We start from the raw sequence: 15,000 nt of genomic DNA, 5'->3' as shown, positions 1-15,000 counted from the left end.
CTATCCTAACCCTGACCTATCCTGATCTATCCTAACCCTGACCCTAACCTAACCCTAACCTCACCTTACCTAAACTGACCCTAACCTAACCAAAACTAAAATAAGAGCCCATTCTTTGTTGTTGTTTTGAAAGACATTACAACTTGCTTCCACTACTTACTGTGAGAAACATGGATGTTTTTATTTTATTTTATATTAGTTTGGATTGATTCGGAGAAGCCACATTTTGATTGCTAGCCTAGAGGCTGAATGTGAAACTGACCAGATTCGTTTAGATTTCTTGACAGTCTTGCTACAGTGGAGCTATCAATGGGTTTCCTGCCGACGTATTTAAGCATATAAATTAGTTTGGCTTGTAAAATATGTCAAATGATGAATGTCTTTGGTGATTAGCCGTGTAATAAGCGTGATCATGTAGTGAGCCGCTCGTGGTCAAACCCTGACTAATTGGATCTTATTTGGATCAGTTTATCCAAAATGTTTCATGTGTGTCTGCAGTTTTATTATTGCAGGCTCCAGTGGGAATTGAACCCGCAACCCTGGCAGTGTTCGCTTATATTTAGCTCATATTCTACTGATACTGTGACCTTGAGTCCATGGAGAAACAACATTTCACGTCACTGTGTGTTGTCACAGTCTGTGTATATCTGGATGTATATATATGCAGATTTATGCAGCTGAGATGACAATAAAGCACAAGTTGAACTTGAACTGATGTCCTCCTTATCCAACGGGACGTGCAGCAGTAGAAGCCTTCAGTCCTGCATCACCTGAGGTCAGAGGTCACCGCACAGACAATAGCTGGAGCGTACTGTAACATTCCCATGAGCCTCCAGTGATCACGTACAACAGAGGAGTGCTGGGACAGGAAATGACATCAGAGGAAGGACATCCACAGCTCTCCAGTGTTGCAGTCTGTAATCCTCAGACACCTTGGAGAGATACTAGTGACAGACGCTAGTACTGCATGGCACATAGGCTTTAGCCTCCATGCTAGGTTGTCTGCTAGTGACAGACGCTAGTACTGCATGGCATATAGGCTTTAGCCTATATGCTAGGTTGTCTGCTAGTGACAGACGCTAGTACTGCATGGCATATAGGCTTTAGCCTCCATGCTAGGGCGTCTGCCTCCCATGCCCGAGGTTGCGAGTTCGATCCCAGTGCGGGACTGTGCTGAGTGGTGCTACACAACGCAGCTTACATTTGGATTGTTTTATGTGTGTGCTACCTTATTTGTGTGTGTGTGTGTGTGTGTGTGTGTGTGTGTGTGTGCGTGCGTGCGTGCATGTGTCTGTGTGTGTGTCTGTGTGTGTGTGTGTGTGTGTGCATGCCTGCCTGCCTGCATTAGTGTGTGTGACAGAGAGCAGAGCACACACAGCACAGCGTCATACTGTATAAGGCAGAGAGGAGCGCTGGTTTGGTATGTGAGAGAGAGAGGCTGATGACATCACACACGCCGCAGTCACGGGATGCGTGTGTGTGTGTGTGTACGTCTCAGTGTGTGTGTGTGTCCAGTGTATTTATAGGAATGTGTGTGTGCTGTTCACTCTATCCGCTTAGTATATTTCTGAGGTGTGTGTGTGTGTGTGTGTGTGTGTGTGTGTGTCGTCGTCGTGCCCAAGGATGTTTGTATTGATTGACGTCTGCAGTGGAAAGGAGGAGGCCGAGCGAGGGATGAGAGAGGAGAGAAATGCTGTCTGAAAACAGAAAGGAATCAATCAGCCTGTCCTCTGTTTTCTATGGAGAGAGAGATGGAGAGAGAGAGAGAGAGAGAGAAAGAGAGAGATGGAGAGAGAGAGAGAGAGAGAGAGAGAGAGAGAGATGGAGGGATCATGAGGAAAGAGAAAGGAGAAGAAGCAGAACAGGAGGACAGAAGAGGAGTGATGGGAGGGAAGAGGAGAACAGAAGAGAGATGAGGAGAGTGGATTGAAAGCAGAGAGAGAGACAGATATTCTGGCTCAGAGAGAGAGAGAGAGAGAGAGAGAGGTGATATGTGTATATTAGTCTCTCTGCCCAGATTCAGGAATATGATGTTGAATCGCTGCGCTCCCCATACTATTGAGTCTGTGCCACTTCGCACCCCCAACTGCTGGTTTGAGGGTGGGTCTAGGCAGGGGTCAAAATTGAATGACTGACAGGTCGTAGCACCAATGAGAGAGTGGCTCTTTTTCAAATGTCAACAGAGTCAGGTTGGGGCATCCGGGTAGTGTAGCGGTAGACTCCCTGCCTACCAACGCGAGGGGCGCAGGTTTGCATCCTCGTGTTACCTCCGGCTTGGTCGGCGCGTCCGTACAGGCACGATTGGCTGGTGTCTGCGGGTGAGAAGAAGCCGGATTGAGGGTATTTGTCCTGGTCGCTCCTCCTCTGGTCGGTCGGGGCGCCTGTTCGGGGGCGTAAGGTGAACTGGTAGGAATAGGGTGATCGTCCCATGTGCTACGTCCTAGCGGTGAAGCTCCCCGCGATGAAAAGAAGTGGCTGGCAACTGCGCATGTTTTGGAGGAAGCATGGTGCTAGTCTACGGCTCTCCCAAGACCAGCAGAGGGTGGAGCAGCGACCGGCGCAGCAGGGGGAAATTGGCCCAAGTACAATTGGGGAGAAAATGGGGGGAAATCGGAAAAACATAATAATAAAAAAGAAAAATGGGTCCGGTTGGGTGGGCGGATTACTGCTACTGTGGACGTTTTTCAAATCAACCGATGTTTTCAAATTGACGTTGGGAGCGCTCATGTGGTTGCAGGACCTGTTGAAATGAGGATATTATGCAACGTATTTTTGGTTGGCAAACGTTGATATTGAACATTGATATTTCTGGTTTGCAGAAATGTAAAACACGCTAACGTGTTATTGTGGCGACTGGACTGAATGAATGAGAGAACGGAGAGAGGGAGGAGAGAGGGAGGAGAGGAGAGGAATGGAGGGATGAGCTGAGCGGAGGAGTGGGGGAGGGGGATGAGTCAGAGACGCACGTGAGGAGGATGTGAGCCGCATGCTAACATCATACACACACACACACACACACACACACACACACACACACACCTGAGAGAGAGAAGCTATGGCAGGATCTTATAGAGGGCATTCTCTCCTCTCTTCCTCTCCTCTCTTCTTTCCTCTCCTCCTTGGTTTTCTCCATCCTTCCTTCTCCTGGCACGATCACCCCCCCCCCCCCCCTCTATATGCCCAAAGTAGGATGAATCTTGCAGTTTTGTTTGAAGAAAATGATGGCATGTTTGACATAACGTAAGTTGAAATATGTTTTTATTATTTTGCCCAGTAAATGTGTACATTTTGGAAAGCATTGTATTTATATCTGCATCTGCCAGTGGGCCATCAGGATAAGAGTAGGCATGATAATGTGTTAATTCCCCCCCAAAAAAAAACAGCGCACACATATATATGCAATCAGTCAAAAGAGTTGGAAGATATCAGCAGATTGGCAAAAGAAAATAAAAAAATCAGAAGAAATCTTGCATCCTTACGCCACACCTTTTTACTCTCTAATTACTCGGTCTCTCTCACCCTCTTCCTCGCTCTCTTCATCCCTCTATTCACCTTCCTCTCTCTCTCTCTCTATCTCTCTCTCTCTCTGCTGATCAGCTCTTTGATCATTCTTCTTCTGGTCTTTTCTGCTCTGCTGTAATTTATGAAGCCATAAATGATATCGGCTTGTGTTAACCGCTCCCTGACCCAAATAAACACTCCAGAAACACACACCCACGCATGCATGCACACACACACAAGCACACACACACACACGCACGCACGCACGCACGCACGCACAAGCACACACACACACACACACACACACACACACACACACACACACACCGCCAGGCGATATTAGCAGTTGTGTGTGAGGTCGTAGATCAAAGGAGCACTGACAATAAACACAATGTGATATAGTGAGTAAAAGACAAGCTAGGCTGTTTGTATCTTTCTGGGTGATAGGAACGTACGTGTGTGTGTGTGTGTGTGTGTGTGTGTGCGTGTGTGTGAGCTCTGGGGAGATAAATTATGATTATGTAAGACTTTATAGAACATGTTTTTGACTGGGATGAATCATTATTATGATTGATATTAATGATAGAACTACAGCTTGAAAATGAATTCATAAGAGGATATGATGCTAAGAAATGATGATCATAATACAAAGAAGAAGTGGAGGCATGATCATCTTTACAAAGCGCTTCACAAGATAAGTGGAAATGAAAGCAATAAATAAAAACCCTGAACTACAGATTAAAAAAGGAGGAGGGCGAACACACAGATACAATTAGAGAGAGAGAGAGAGAGAGAGAGAGAGAGAGAGAGAGAGAGAGAGAGAGAGAGAGAGAGAGAGAGAGAGAGATGGATGATGATGTGCTGTTGCACATAACACTTTTCCTGAACACTTGCTCGTGTGAATGAATGAAGAGAATCATTGAATTATAAATGAATCTTGAATGTGTGTACTGATTGGTTTTTGGAGGGAACACACGTTTTTGCAAACTGCTTTGGCAAAATGTTTTCTGATAAAGAGCCATGATAATAAAGTCACTCAAATGGAGAGAGAGAGAGAGACAGTCATTGTCAAAATGACTTGGTTTGTTCCACATGACTAGCCGTAGATGAGGAGGAACCCCGATCATCATTTTCAAAGCAGTATTTTGATGAAAATAATTTTTAGTCATGGTATGTTGATTACATTTAGCCATTTGCTGACTAAAATGGATGATATTTGCCAGCTAAAATAAGAACATTATAGTAGATGGAAAACATGTTCAACCTTGTAAAAAAAACTCTTTTGCATCAATTTGATGAGAATGTCAGCAACCTCAAATTTAATCAATCTGGTCCAGGTAATAAAAAACATCATGTTTACCTGGATCAATAACCTCCAACCCTCGAAAGATGTCGGCGGCCATGTTTTCTGCCTTTGTTGTGTTTTCGTCAATATTAGAATAAAATCTCGTGATTTTAAATCTCATCGTGGGACAGAAACAGAATATGTGTTGCTGTCATCTCTCTGTGGCATTTTGTCAGTGAACTTTGCAGTGGTTCATCTCTAGCTTAACGCTGAGGAAGGCTGAAAGTGAGTTGTTCCAGTCTGCTGTAGCCGGTTGACCCTGCTGTCTCCACCAATCAGATGCATGGAAAGGGAAGTGTGTGTGGTGTGCGTGTGTGTGTGTGTGTGTGTGTGTGTGTGTGTGTGTGTGTGTGTGTGTGTGTGTGTGTGTGTGTGCGTGCGTGCGCGCGCAAGAGAGAGAGAGAAAGACAGAAACAATGTAACAGAGCTTGCTTCCTCATCAAACATACATAGGACACTGATCTTGTGCTCTCCAATGGAAAGAACACTCTCTCCCATAACGCCCCCCCTCCCCCTCCCCTCCCCTCCCCCAGAGACCGCGGCCACTTCCTTTCACAGCGAGTCACCTCCACACACACTTCCTGCTTTTCTTCTTCTTCTGTTTGAAACTCGTGCCGTCACTTCAGGTTCAGACCACATGGCTGCTGCTTGTTTCTGACATGAATGTAACATCAGTTAGCTTGGTAGATCTCTCTTGGCTCATGCTGGAAGGCCACAGTGTGTCAGTGGAGCTTGCTAAGAGAAGAGTGGCGTGGATTTGTCTCTCTTCGTTGTTCTGGTCGTTTCCTGTGTCCCTCAAACCCTCAACAGATCCCTCTCCTGTGTCCCTCAAACCCTCAACAGATCCCTCTCCTGTGTCCCCCAAACCCTCAACAGATCCCTCTCCTGTGTCCCTCAAACCCTCAAAAGATCCCTCTCCTGTGTCCCCCAAACCCTCAAAAGATCCCTCTCCTGTGTCCCTCAAACCCTCAACAGATCCCTCTCCTGTGTCCCCCAAACCCTTAACAGATCCCTCTCCTGTGTCCCCCAAACACTCAACAGATCCCTCTCCTGTGTCCCCCAAACCCTTAACAGATCCCTCTCCTGTGTCCCCCCAAACCCTCAACAGATCCCTCTCCTGTGTCCCCCCAAACCCTCAACAGATCCCTCTCCTGTGTCCCCCAAACCCTCAACAGATCCCTCTCCTGTGTCCCCCAAACCCTCAACAGATCCCTCTCCTGTGTCCCCCAAACCCTCAACAGATCCCTCTCCTGTGTCCCCCAAACCCTTAACAGATCCCTCTCCTGTGTCCCCCAAACCCTTAACAGATCCCTCTCCTGTGTCCTCCCAAACCCTCAACAGATCCCTCTCCTGTGTCCCCCAAACCCTTAACAGATCCCTCTCCTGTGTCCTCCCAAACCCTTAACAGATCCCTCTCCTGTGTCCCCCAAACCCTTAACAGATCCCTCTCCTGTGTCCTCCCAAACCCTTAACAGATCCCTCTCCTGTGTCCCCCAAACCCTCAACAGATCCCTCTCCTGTGTCCCCCAAACCCTTAACAGATCCCTCTCCTGTGTCCCCCAAACCCTTAACAGATCCCTCTCCTGTGTCCTCCCAAACCCTTAACAGATCCCTCTCCTGTGTCCCCCAAACCCTCAACAGATCCCTCTCCTGTGTCCCCCAAACCCTTAACAGATCCCTCTCCTGTGTCCCCCAAACCCTCAACAGATCCCTGTCAAGTTTCACGTGCGGAGCTCGTTATGTGCTCGTCATTTCATGACACTTGGGTAAACCAGGCTAACACTCTTCCAACCAGAGAGGGGCGCTATCACTAAATCACCTGAAGACTCTGGGGTCAGAGCGGCTGGGGCAAAAAAACGCAGGATCCATGCAGGAAGTAGCTTGGGACAATGTATTAGCTGTGCTCCTACACTGCTGCTTTCACTGTGGAACCTCCTCCAAGATGGAAGTCTCATCATGTGTAATGACTTAGCTGCTGAGAGATGAGGGGCTTCTGGTTAGAGGGGAACGCTGTAATAATATACTATGTGCCGTTTGCGTGGACGCTTTTATCCAAAGTGCCTTAGCGTATAGTGAGCGCATACATCTTTTAGCATGGCTGGCCCCAGTGGGAGTTGAACCCTTATTCTGGACACGTTTTAGTACCTTTTTCCCATCCGCTGAAGCTCACAGGGAAGCGGCGCCGCTAACGCCCGTTAGTGCCATAAAGCGGATGGACTCGCTACATCTCATCTCTCATGTTTTCTCGGCGGCCGTGTCCTCTCGTGATGACGTGTCCTCTCGTGATGAGAGGGAATAGCTCGTTTCCAGCTGTGACGATGACGAGCACCTCCGCTTTTGCTGCTTCACATTTTTTCCAACGTGACTCGCAAAAACAAGGAAATGTGCTTTCATGTGGGATGTTTGACTAACACGACCTCTCTCTCTCTCTCTGTGTGTTTTCTCCGTCCTCAGTATGGGGAGGAGGAGGTGTGTTCGGACCGTCTGGACACGGACTTCCCCGACATCGACCTCTCCCAGCTGGACGCCAGCGACTTCGACAGCGTCAACTGTCTCAGCGAGCTGCACTGGTGCAACGAGCAGCCGGCCCACGCCTCGTCGCCCGCCTCCATCCACTACAGCACGGCCGACGAGCTCTTCGAGGTGAGATGTTCTCCTCCAGCCCGACACGCTGCCTCTCCTCCTCCAGGAGATGTTCTCAAAAGTGTCATGATCACAGACAGTGTTGGGGGAGGCTACTCTGAAAGGATAGAGAGGGCAAAGTGGACGTCACTTCCTGCTTCAGCACTGCACCAGAGATTTTTGTCCGCCCTTTATTTTCCCATAGACGTTTCGTAAAATGCTTCTAAAAATAGTTTTACTTGGTCAAACCAAACGGTTCGGCTACAGTATATTTAGAATCGGGAGAGACCATGGATAGAACATTTCACTCGGACCAAAACTTAAATCGAAAAAACATTTTCTTTAAACGCGCATTTTCTGGTCGAAGTGAAATGTTATGTGGTCTCTCCTGTTTCTAAATATATCTGAACCGTTTGGTTTGAACGAGTCAAACTCTTTTTATAAGCGTTTTACGAAATGTCTATGGGAAAATAAATGGCGAATGAAAATCTCTGTCTCAGAGCAGGAAGTGACGTTCCACTTTGGCTCTCTGTACTGTAGCTACAAATGACTGCTCACTGGAAGTAGTTGGGACTATAGCAGGGATTTTCAAACTCTGACACTGCGAGTCCCCCCCCCCCCCCGCTCCTTCCCCCCTCCCCTCCTCCCCCCCCAGTTTACTTGCTTGCTTGATTATGTTCATTGATCCCATTGAGCCGAGGTAGCCTGATATTTGTGTTTGGCTTCAGACTAGATCAGATACTGTACATGTGTCTGTCTCTGTCTGTCTGTCTGTCTCTGTCTGTCTGAAGCCATTGATTTAAATGAGTAGTTTCATTACATAGTGCACTACTCTCCACAGCATCCATCAGTATGTACATGGGGGGGGCGGTTGGTGTTGTGAGGTGTGAAAGTTCTTGCTTGGCCTCGCCTCCAAATAAATCATATGCGGGCAAAATAATTTGATCAAACTGTGCCAAGTGTGAACACAACTCAAGAGAAGGAACAGCCAGCACTCACAATGTACTATTGTCTTTTAATTAAATGGCCAGCTATAGAGCACAAACAACAGACGCGTCTCAGCAATAAGCCATCATCAGCATTGTGTTACACTACTTAAATACATATGTTGAGTTCAATTCATGATTCAATCAATGTGAAAAATACACAATCAAAAAGTCAGTGTCAAAGAGAGATCAGTGTACCAGCTTCCCCGCTCAGGAATATGCAATCTATTCTATTCCTGGTATCAACCCACAGCATAGACACAATGTGGTGTATGAAGAATATGCTATTGTTTGTAATGATACAAGATGGTATCAGGGACTCCATTTCCCATGAGCCTCAGCTTCAGGTAGAGTCACGCCTCTACGGGGTTTCCTCTTCCCTCAGACAGAGCCACTACAGCTACACTGCACATGTACTGTATATGACGAGCATGTCAATAAACCCGAGTCTAATATAAAGCATACGTCTGTCTCCGGCTGTCCTGCTTATTCCAAGACGTCCACGCAAGGACATAACAACTGGCGACGAGGTGTGGATTCGTTTACCACGATATATTTTTTTTTTCTGGAAGCGGAGAGATGTTTCAGACCGGGGGAAAAGAGGCTACGCTAACAACAACTAGCTAACGGAAGCTAGCAGCGGAGTCGTAAAAACATAGAGGCTACGCTAACAACAACTAGCTAACGGAAGCTAGCAGCGGAGTCGTCAAAAACATGGCAGTTTTCAGCAGTGAGTCGGGTTTGTGTTTCAATGAGGCTAACGAAAGTTTCAACACATACGTGGAACGTTTTGCACAGTTTATAGAAGCCAACGGAATTGAAGATGAAAAACAACGGGCTGTTTTCCTATCCGTGGTGGGTGCAAAGACTTTCTCGTTACTAACTGACTTGGTAGCACCGAAGAAGCCGTCTGAAACCCCATTAGCGGACATTTTAAAAGCATTGAGTGACTTTTATGTGCCCAAGAAGAATGTCCTAAGTGAACGTTATAGTTTCCGTGCACGCAAGCAACAAAGTGGAGAGTCTCTAGCAGAATATGTAGCCGCGCTAAGAGGGCTGTCAGCCACGTGCGAGTTTGGCGCAACGCTAGAAGAACAACTACGGGATCAGCTAGTATATGGTATTAGTAGCAAGGAGCTACGCACTAAGCTGTTAAGTGCTGCGTATGGAGAACAGTTGAAGTGGGCGAAAATGATGGACATTGTGAATAATTTCGAGTGCACAACCACAAGTTTGAGAACGTTCCAGCAGACGCCGCTGAGAACAGACAACGTGAGTGGATATAAACCTGCAGGTGCACGTGGGACCGGCGACAAGGCACAAGGCAAGAAGAAGAGTCCGTTCGGGAGAGAGACTCCATGCTACAGATGCCTGGGCGAGGGACATCCGGCTGCATCATGCAGGTACAAAGACTTCCAGTGCAGAGCATGCAACAAGAAAGGACATCTCGAGCGAGCATGCAGGAATGCGACAGCGAGGGAGACCGCCAGTCGGGACGGCGGCTACAGCAGACCGCGGGCATTCAAGAGAGGCAACGCGACAGAGAGAGAGACCCGCTACGTGGCGGGAGAACCAGCCAACGGGGGACTAAGTGCAACAGAGTCGAGGCACCAGTCAGAGCTGGATGAAGAGACTGAACGGTACCCAGAGGTGCCGGGACAGCCTCCAGGAGAGACTGAACTGTACCCGGACTACATAGAAGATCTACCCATCAACGCACACCGTCGGTCTGCACCCACGATCACTCCAGGGACTGAGAAAGACTTTGGGCTGTTTGTAGTAAGAGGTGACAGTGAGTATGTGAAGCCATACAATGTAATGGTAAAATGCAATGGTGTCAAAATTAAGATGGAAGTAGATACCGGGGCAGCCATGAGTATAATCTCAGGGAAACTGTACAAACAGAGATTTGGTAAATATAAATTGCAGCCTTGTGAGATTAACTTGAAAACATTCTCTTCAGAGCCAATTCCACTGTTGGGACAATTCCAAGTGAGAGTACAGTGTGGGAAACAAACTGAAAAGCTGACATTGTTAGTGACAGAAGAAAAAGGTCCAGCACTGATGGGTAGGAACTGGCTTAGGTACTTACGGCTAGACTGGTCTAGAGTGAATTATGTACCAATAACACATCCACTGAATGAGATGTATGAGAAATACCCAGAGGTGTTTGATGGCAACAGAGGGGTTATCTCAGGGGTGAAAGCAAAAATTCAAGTGGAAAAAGGTGCAATCCCCAAATTTTGCAAAGCTAGATCTGTACCGTATGCTTTGACTGCAGCGGTTGAGCAGCAGCTCACAAAGCTAGAAGAGGAGGGGGTGTTGACACCAGTGGAGTACAGCGAGTGGGCGGCGCCCATCGTCTGCATCCCAAAAACAAATGGAGAAGTGAGGATGTGTGGGGATTATAAGGTCTCCGTAAACCCATGGTTAGAGATAGACAAATACCCCCTACCGAAGACACAAGACTTGTTTGCTAAATTAGGAGGTGGCAAGTACTTTACTAAGTTAGACCTAACACAAGCCTACCAACAGGTTGAGTTAGATGAGGAATCTAAACAGTACCTTACCATAAATACGCAAAAAGGTCTCTACCGATGTAACAGGTTGCCATATGGAGTAGCAAGTGCACCGGCAATATTCCAACGTATTATGGACCAGGCATTACAAGGTCTGCCAAGTGTTGTTTGTTATCTTGATGACATTTTGATCACAGGAGAAAATGAGAGCCGGCATTGGGAAAATGTGGAACGGGTCTTACAACGACTGCGAGACAGAGGTATTAAGGTAAACAAAGAAAAATGTGCTTTTGGTCGCTCAAATGTAAAATATTTGGGACACAAAATTGATGGGGAGGGGTTACACCCACTACTGGAGAAGGTAGAAGCAATAGCAAGTGCCCCCCAGCCAGAGAACGTGACACAGCTTAGAGCGTTCTTATCTTTACTGACATACTATGGTAAATTTATAGAGGACTTGTCTACCATCATTAAACCTATGACAGTGCTATTGCAGAAAGATAGCCCATGGGATTGGTCTCTCAGTTGCCAAGCAGCTTTTGAGAATGCAAGGAAGCAGTTGTCATCCTCAACTGTTCTTACTCATTTTGATCCTCAGTTACCTATCATATTAGCGTGTGATGCTAGCGCATATGGGTTAGGAGCAGTGATCTCACACGAAATGCCAGACGGTAGCGAAAGGCCGATAGCGTATGCATCGCGCACCCTGAGCAAGACTGAAATAAACTACTCCCAAATTGAAAAGGAGGCGCTAGGTATCATATTTGGCGTACAGAAATTTAGAGATTACCTGTATGGAAGGAAATTCATATTGGTTACTGATCATAAGCCATTAGTAAAGATTCTAGGACCAAAGACAGGGGTGCCAGCGTTAGCCGCTGCTCGCCTGCAGAGATGGGCACTTCTGCTTGCAGCCTATCAGTACGACATTGTTTACAAGCCGTCGTTAGAACATGCAAACGCAGACTGTTTATCCAGGTTGCCCTTAAAGGGGGAAGCACCACAGAGCAACCCTGAGTATAGAGTGTCATGGTTGGAAGCCATGCCGGTTTCAGCCAAAGAGGTAAAGAAAGAGACAGAGGAGGACAGGGTGCTTACCAAAGTTAGGCATTTCACACAAAATGGTTGGCCTAATCATGTCTCAGATGAAGTGTTAAAACCATACTGGAACAGACGTGACGAGCTCACAGTAGAAGCAGATTGTGTGTGTTGGGGGTTACGTGTAGTGATACCTACAACACTGAGACCTAAAATGTTAAAAGAACTACACGAAGAGCATTTGGGCATTGTAAAGTCAAAAGCAGTGGCCAGGAGTCATTTTTGGTGGCCCAGCCTAGATAAAGATATTGAACAAATGGTGAGTAGCTGTAATGAGTGCAAGGAAAATAGACACGTGCCGCACAAAGCGCCAGTACACCCCTGGAAATGGCCAGAGCAGCCATGGGAGCGAATTCACATAGATTTTGCTGAAAAAGGTAAACACCAGTTTCTGCTGGTAATTGACGCGTATTCGCGCTGGCCGGAGGTCAAGTTGATGACTAGCACCACAGCTACAGCCACTGTAGACGCGATGAGGGGCCTGTTTGCTTCGTATGGGCTCCCCCAAGTGGTTGTTTCAGATAACGGACCGCAGCTAGTCTCTAGGGAGTTTGAAACATTCCTGGAAGCTAACGGGGTCAAACATATCAAGTCAGCCCCATACAATCCAGCCTCTAATGGGCTTGCGGAACGGTTAGTCCAAACATTTAAAGAGTCAATGGAAAAACAGAAAGAGAATGGCTACTCAGTACGACACTGCATAGATCGATTCTTGTTTAGTTATAGGAACACACCATCCACGACAACCGGGAAGACTCCATCTGAGCTTTTCCTAAAGAGGAGTGTTAGGACTAGGTTGTCATTGGTTAAACCCAATTTCTCAGCACAGATGCGGGACAAGCAGCCTGGTGTCCAAAACCGCCTTAGGACCTTCCAGCCAGGCCAGAAGGTGTTGGTTAGGAATTTCCGGGGAGGAGATGGGAAGAAATGGAAATCAGGTGTAATAGAGCGAGTACTGGGTCCTGTGACTTACATGGTAAATGTAGGTGGTCAAACCAGCAAGAGACACATAGACCAGTTGATCACGGATAAGAGAGTGGAGGTAGTCTCCAACGCAGAGCAAATTGACACAGAAGAGATTGATGTTGCGGAATACTTGTATGTTAACCCAGAAACTCAGATTGTACCCAGTCTTGAACTGGAGGGAGGTGTACAAAATGATGATGTCATTCCACCACAGAACATCAGGCCACAGCGTGTCAGGAAGCCTCCTGATCGTTATGTTTGTACATACACATGTGATGCAGAAATGTAAGTGTGCATAAGGGATTTTTGGTTTTGTTTAAATTCTATTGAAAACAAGAAGTGGTTCACAGTTTTCGGGGAGGAGTGTGGTGTATGAAGAATATGCTATTGTTTGTAATGATACAAGATGGTATCAGGGACTCCATTTCCCATGAGCCTCAGCTTCAGGTAGAGTCACGCCTCTACGGGGTTTCCTCTTCCCTCAGACAGAGCCACTACAGCTACACTGCACATGTACTGTATATGACGAGCATGTCAATAAACCCGAGTCTAATATAAAGCATACGTCTGTCTCCGGCTGTCCTGCTTATTCCAAGACGTCCACGCAAGGACATAACACACAACACTTACTATCAAGACACATATAATAGAAGAATAGAACATGCACCTAATACCACTTTCAGACCAACAGAGAGAGAGAGTGGAGAGAGTGAGGGAGAGAGTGGAGAGAGACAGGAGAGGAGAGAGAGAGAGGAGAGAGAGAGAGAGTGGAGAGAGAGAGAGTGGAGAGAGAGAGAGAGAGAGAGAGTGGAGAGAGACAGGAGAGGAGAGAGAGAGAGAGAGAGAGAAAGGAGAGAGAGATAGAGAGAGACAGGAGGAGAGGAGAGCTAGAGATAGTGAATCTAAGCCTCTGTTTCCATCCCTGACCACTGTCCCTGAGCTGAACACTGAACCCTGAGCTGACCTCTGAGGGGAAATCTAGACCTACAGTGTGTGTGTGTGTGTGTGTGTGTGTGTGTGCGTGCGCGTGTGTGCGTGTGTGTGTGTGTGTGTGTGTGCGTGCGTGTCTGTGTGTGTGTGTGTGCGCGTGTGTGTCTGTCGTGTATGTGCGTGTGTATGTGTGTGTGTGTGTCTGTCGTGTGTGTGTGTGTGTGTGTGTGTGTGTGTCTGTCATGTGTGTGTGTGTGTCTCAGAGCAGGAGACGCCAAGAAAGTACTTCCTAATGACGGTGTGTGTAACACGATGATGAAAGAGGTCCCTGGGCCTGGCTGGGCGTGATGCTGGGGGGGGGGGGGGGGGGGGGGGGGGCAGGCCGCAGTATCGGTTGCTCTGATTGGATGGATTCAGGGAATACCCTTTCTGGTTGTTTGGCTCTGTTTGAAAGACAAGCCTGCTTCATCGATCGATCAGGCCGCAGTCTTCCAGTCGCACTCTGGTCTGCCGCTCTCCTCACGCCGCCTCCACGGGGTGCATCTCAAGAAGAACAAGATGACAACACAGAGATCAAGTGCGTTTAAAGAGGCAGAGCATGTTGCTGTGTAACGCTACTCTGCTAGTGGGAAGTGACCGTATTATTGGTCAACTAAGACCGCAAGGCATGCTGGGAATGCAGAGCAAATAAACATTGCCTTCGTCTCATTCTCTCTCTCTCTCTCTCTCCTTTCTTTGGATCGCCGTTAGCCGACGCGTCGGCGGCCGTTTGTCTTCGCGGGATTGACAGAAAAACAACATTTTACAACACAAGTTTGTGGCATCGCAACACAGAGGGGACAGCACAACGTCATAAACATTCATAGATATCCACTATTGACAACGTAAACTTTACGGGCAACTGGAGGCAGGAGCGAGGCATCTCATAAAAAGTGATCTACAATTGACACGGAGGGACACGATATTATTTGGAAAAACAAGATTTCGAGCGAGGATAGCTGAGAAAAGTGAAACGGAAAAGAGAAAAATCAAG

General features: G+C 47.3%; 1 protein-coding gene across 1 annotated transcript in view; it reads left to right on the top strand.

Moving 5' to 3' along the window:
* The window catches only part of ppargc1b (peroxisome proliferator-activated receptor gamma, coactivator 1 beta), a gene marked incomplete at its 5' end in the record, with an annotated part of 147,732 nt that overhangs the window by 87,231 nt on the left and 45,501 nt on the right, over nucleotides 1-15,000 (top strand). The window contains one exon of the mRNA XM_083651650.1: nucleotides 7,301-7,489. Within this exon, the coding sequence (XP_083507776.1) occupies nucleotides 7,301-7,489 (189 nt within the window). The remainder of the gene's footprint in view (nucleotides 1-7,300; nucleotides 7,490-15,000) is intronic.

Source organism: Poromitra crassiceps (genome assembly GCF_964638095.1).
Source record: "Poromitra crassiceps genome assembly, chromosome: 15".
NCBI classification, from domain to species: domain Eukaryota; kingdom Metazoa; phylum Chordata; class Actinopteri; order Beryciformes; family Melamphaidae; genus Poromitra; species Poromitra crassiceps.
The sequence above is the reverse complement of the archived record's forward strand: the minus strand, read 5'-3'. Positions and strand labels throughout refer to the sequence as shown.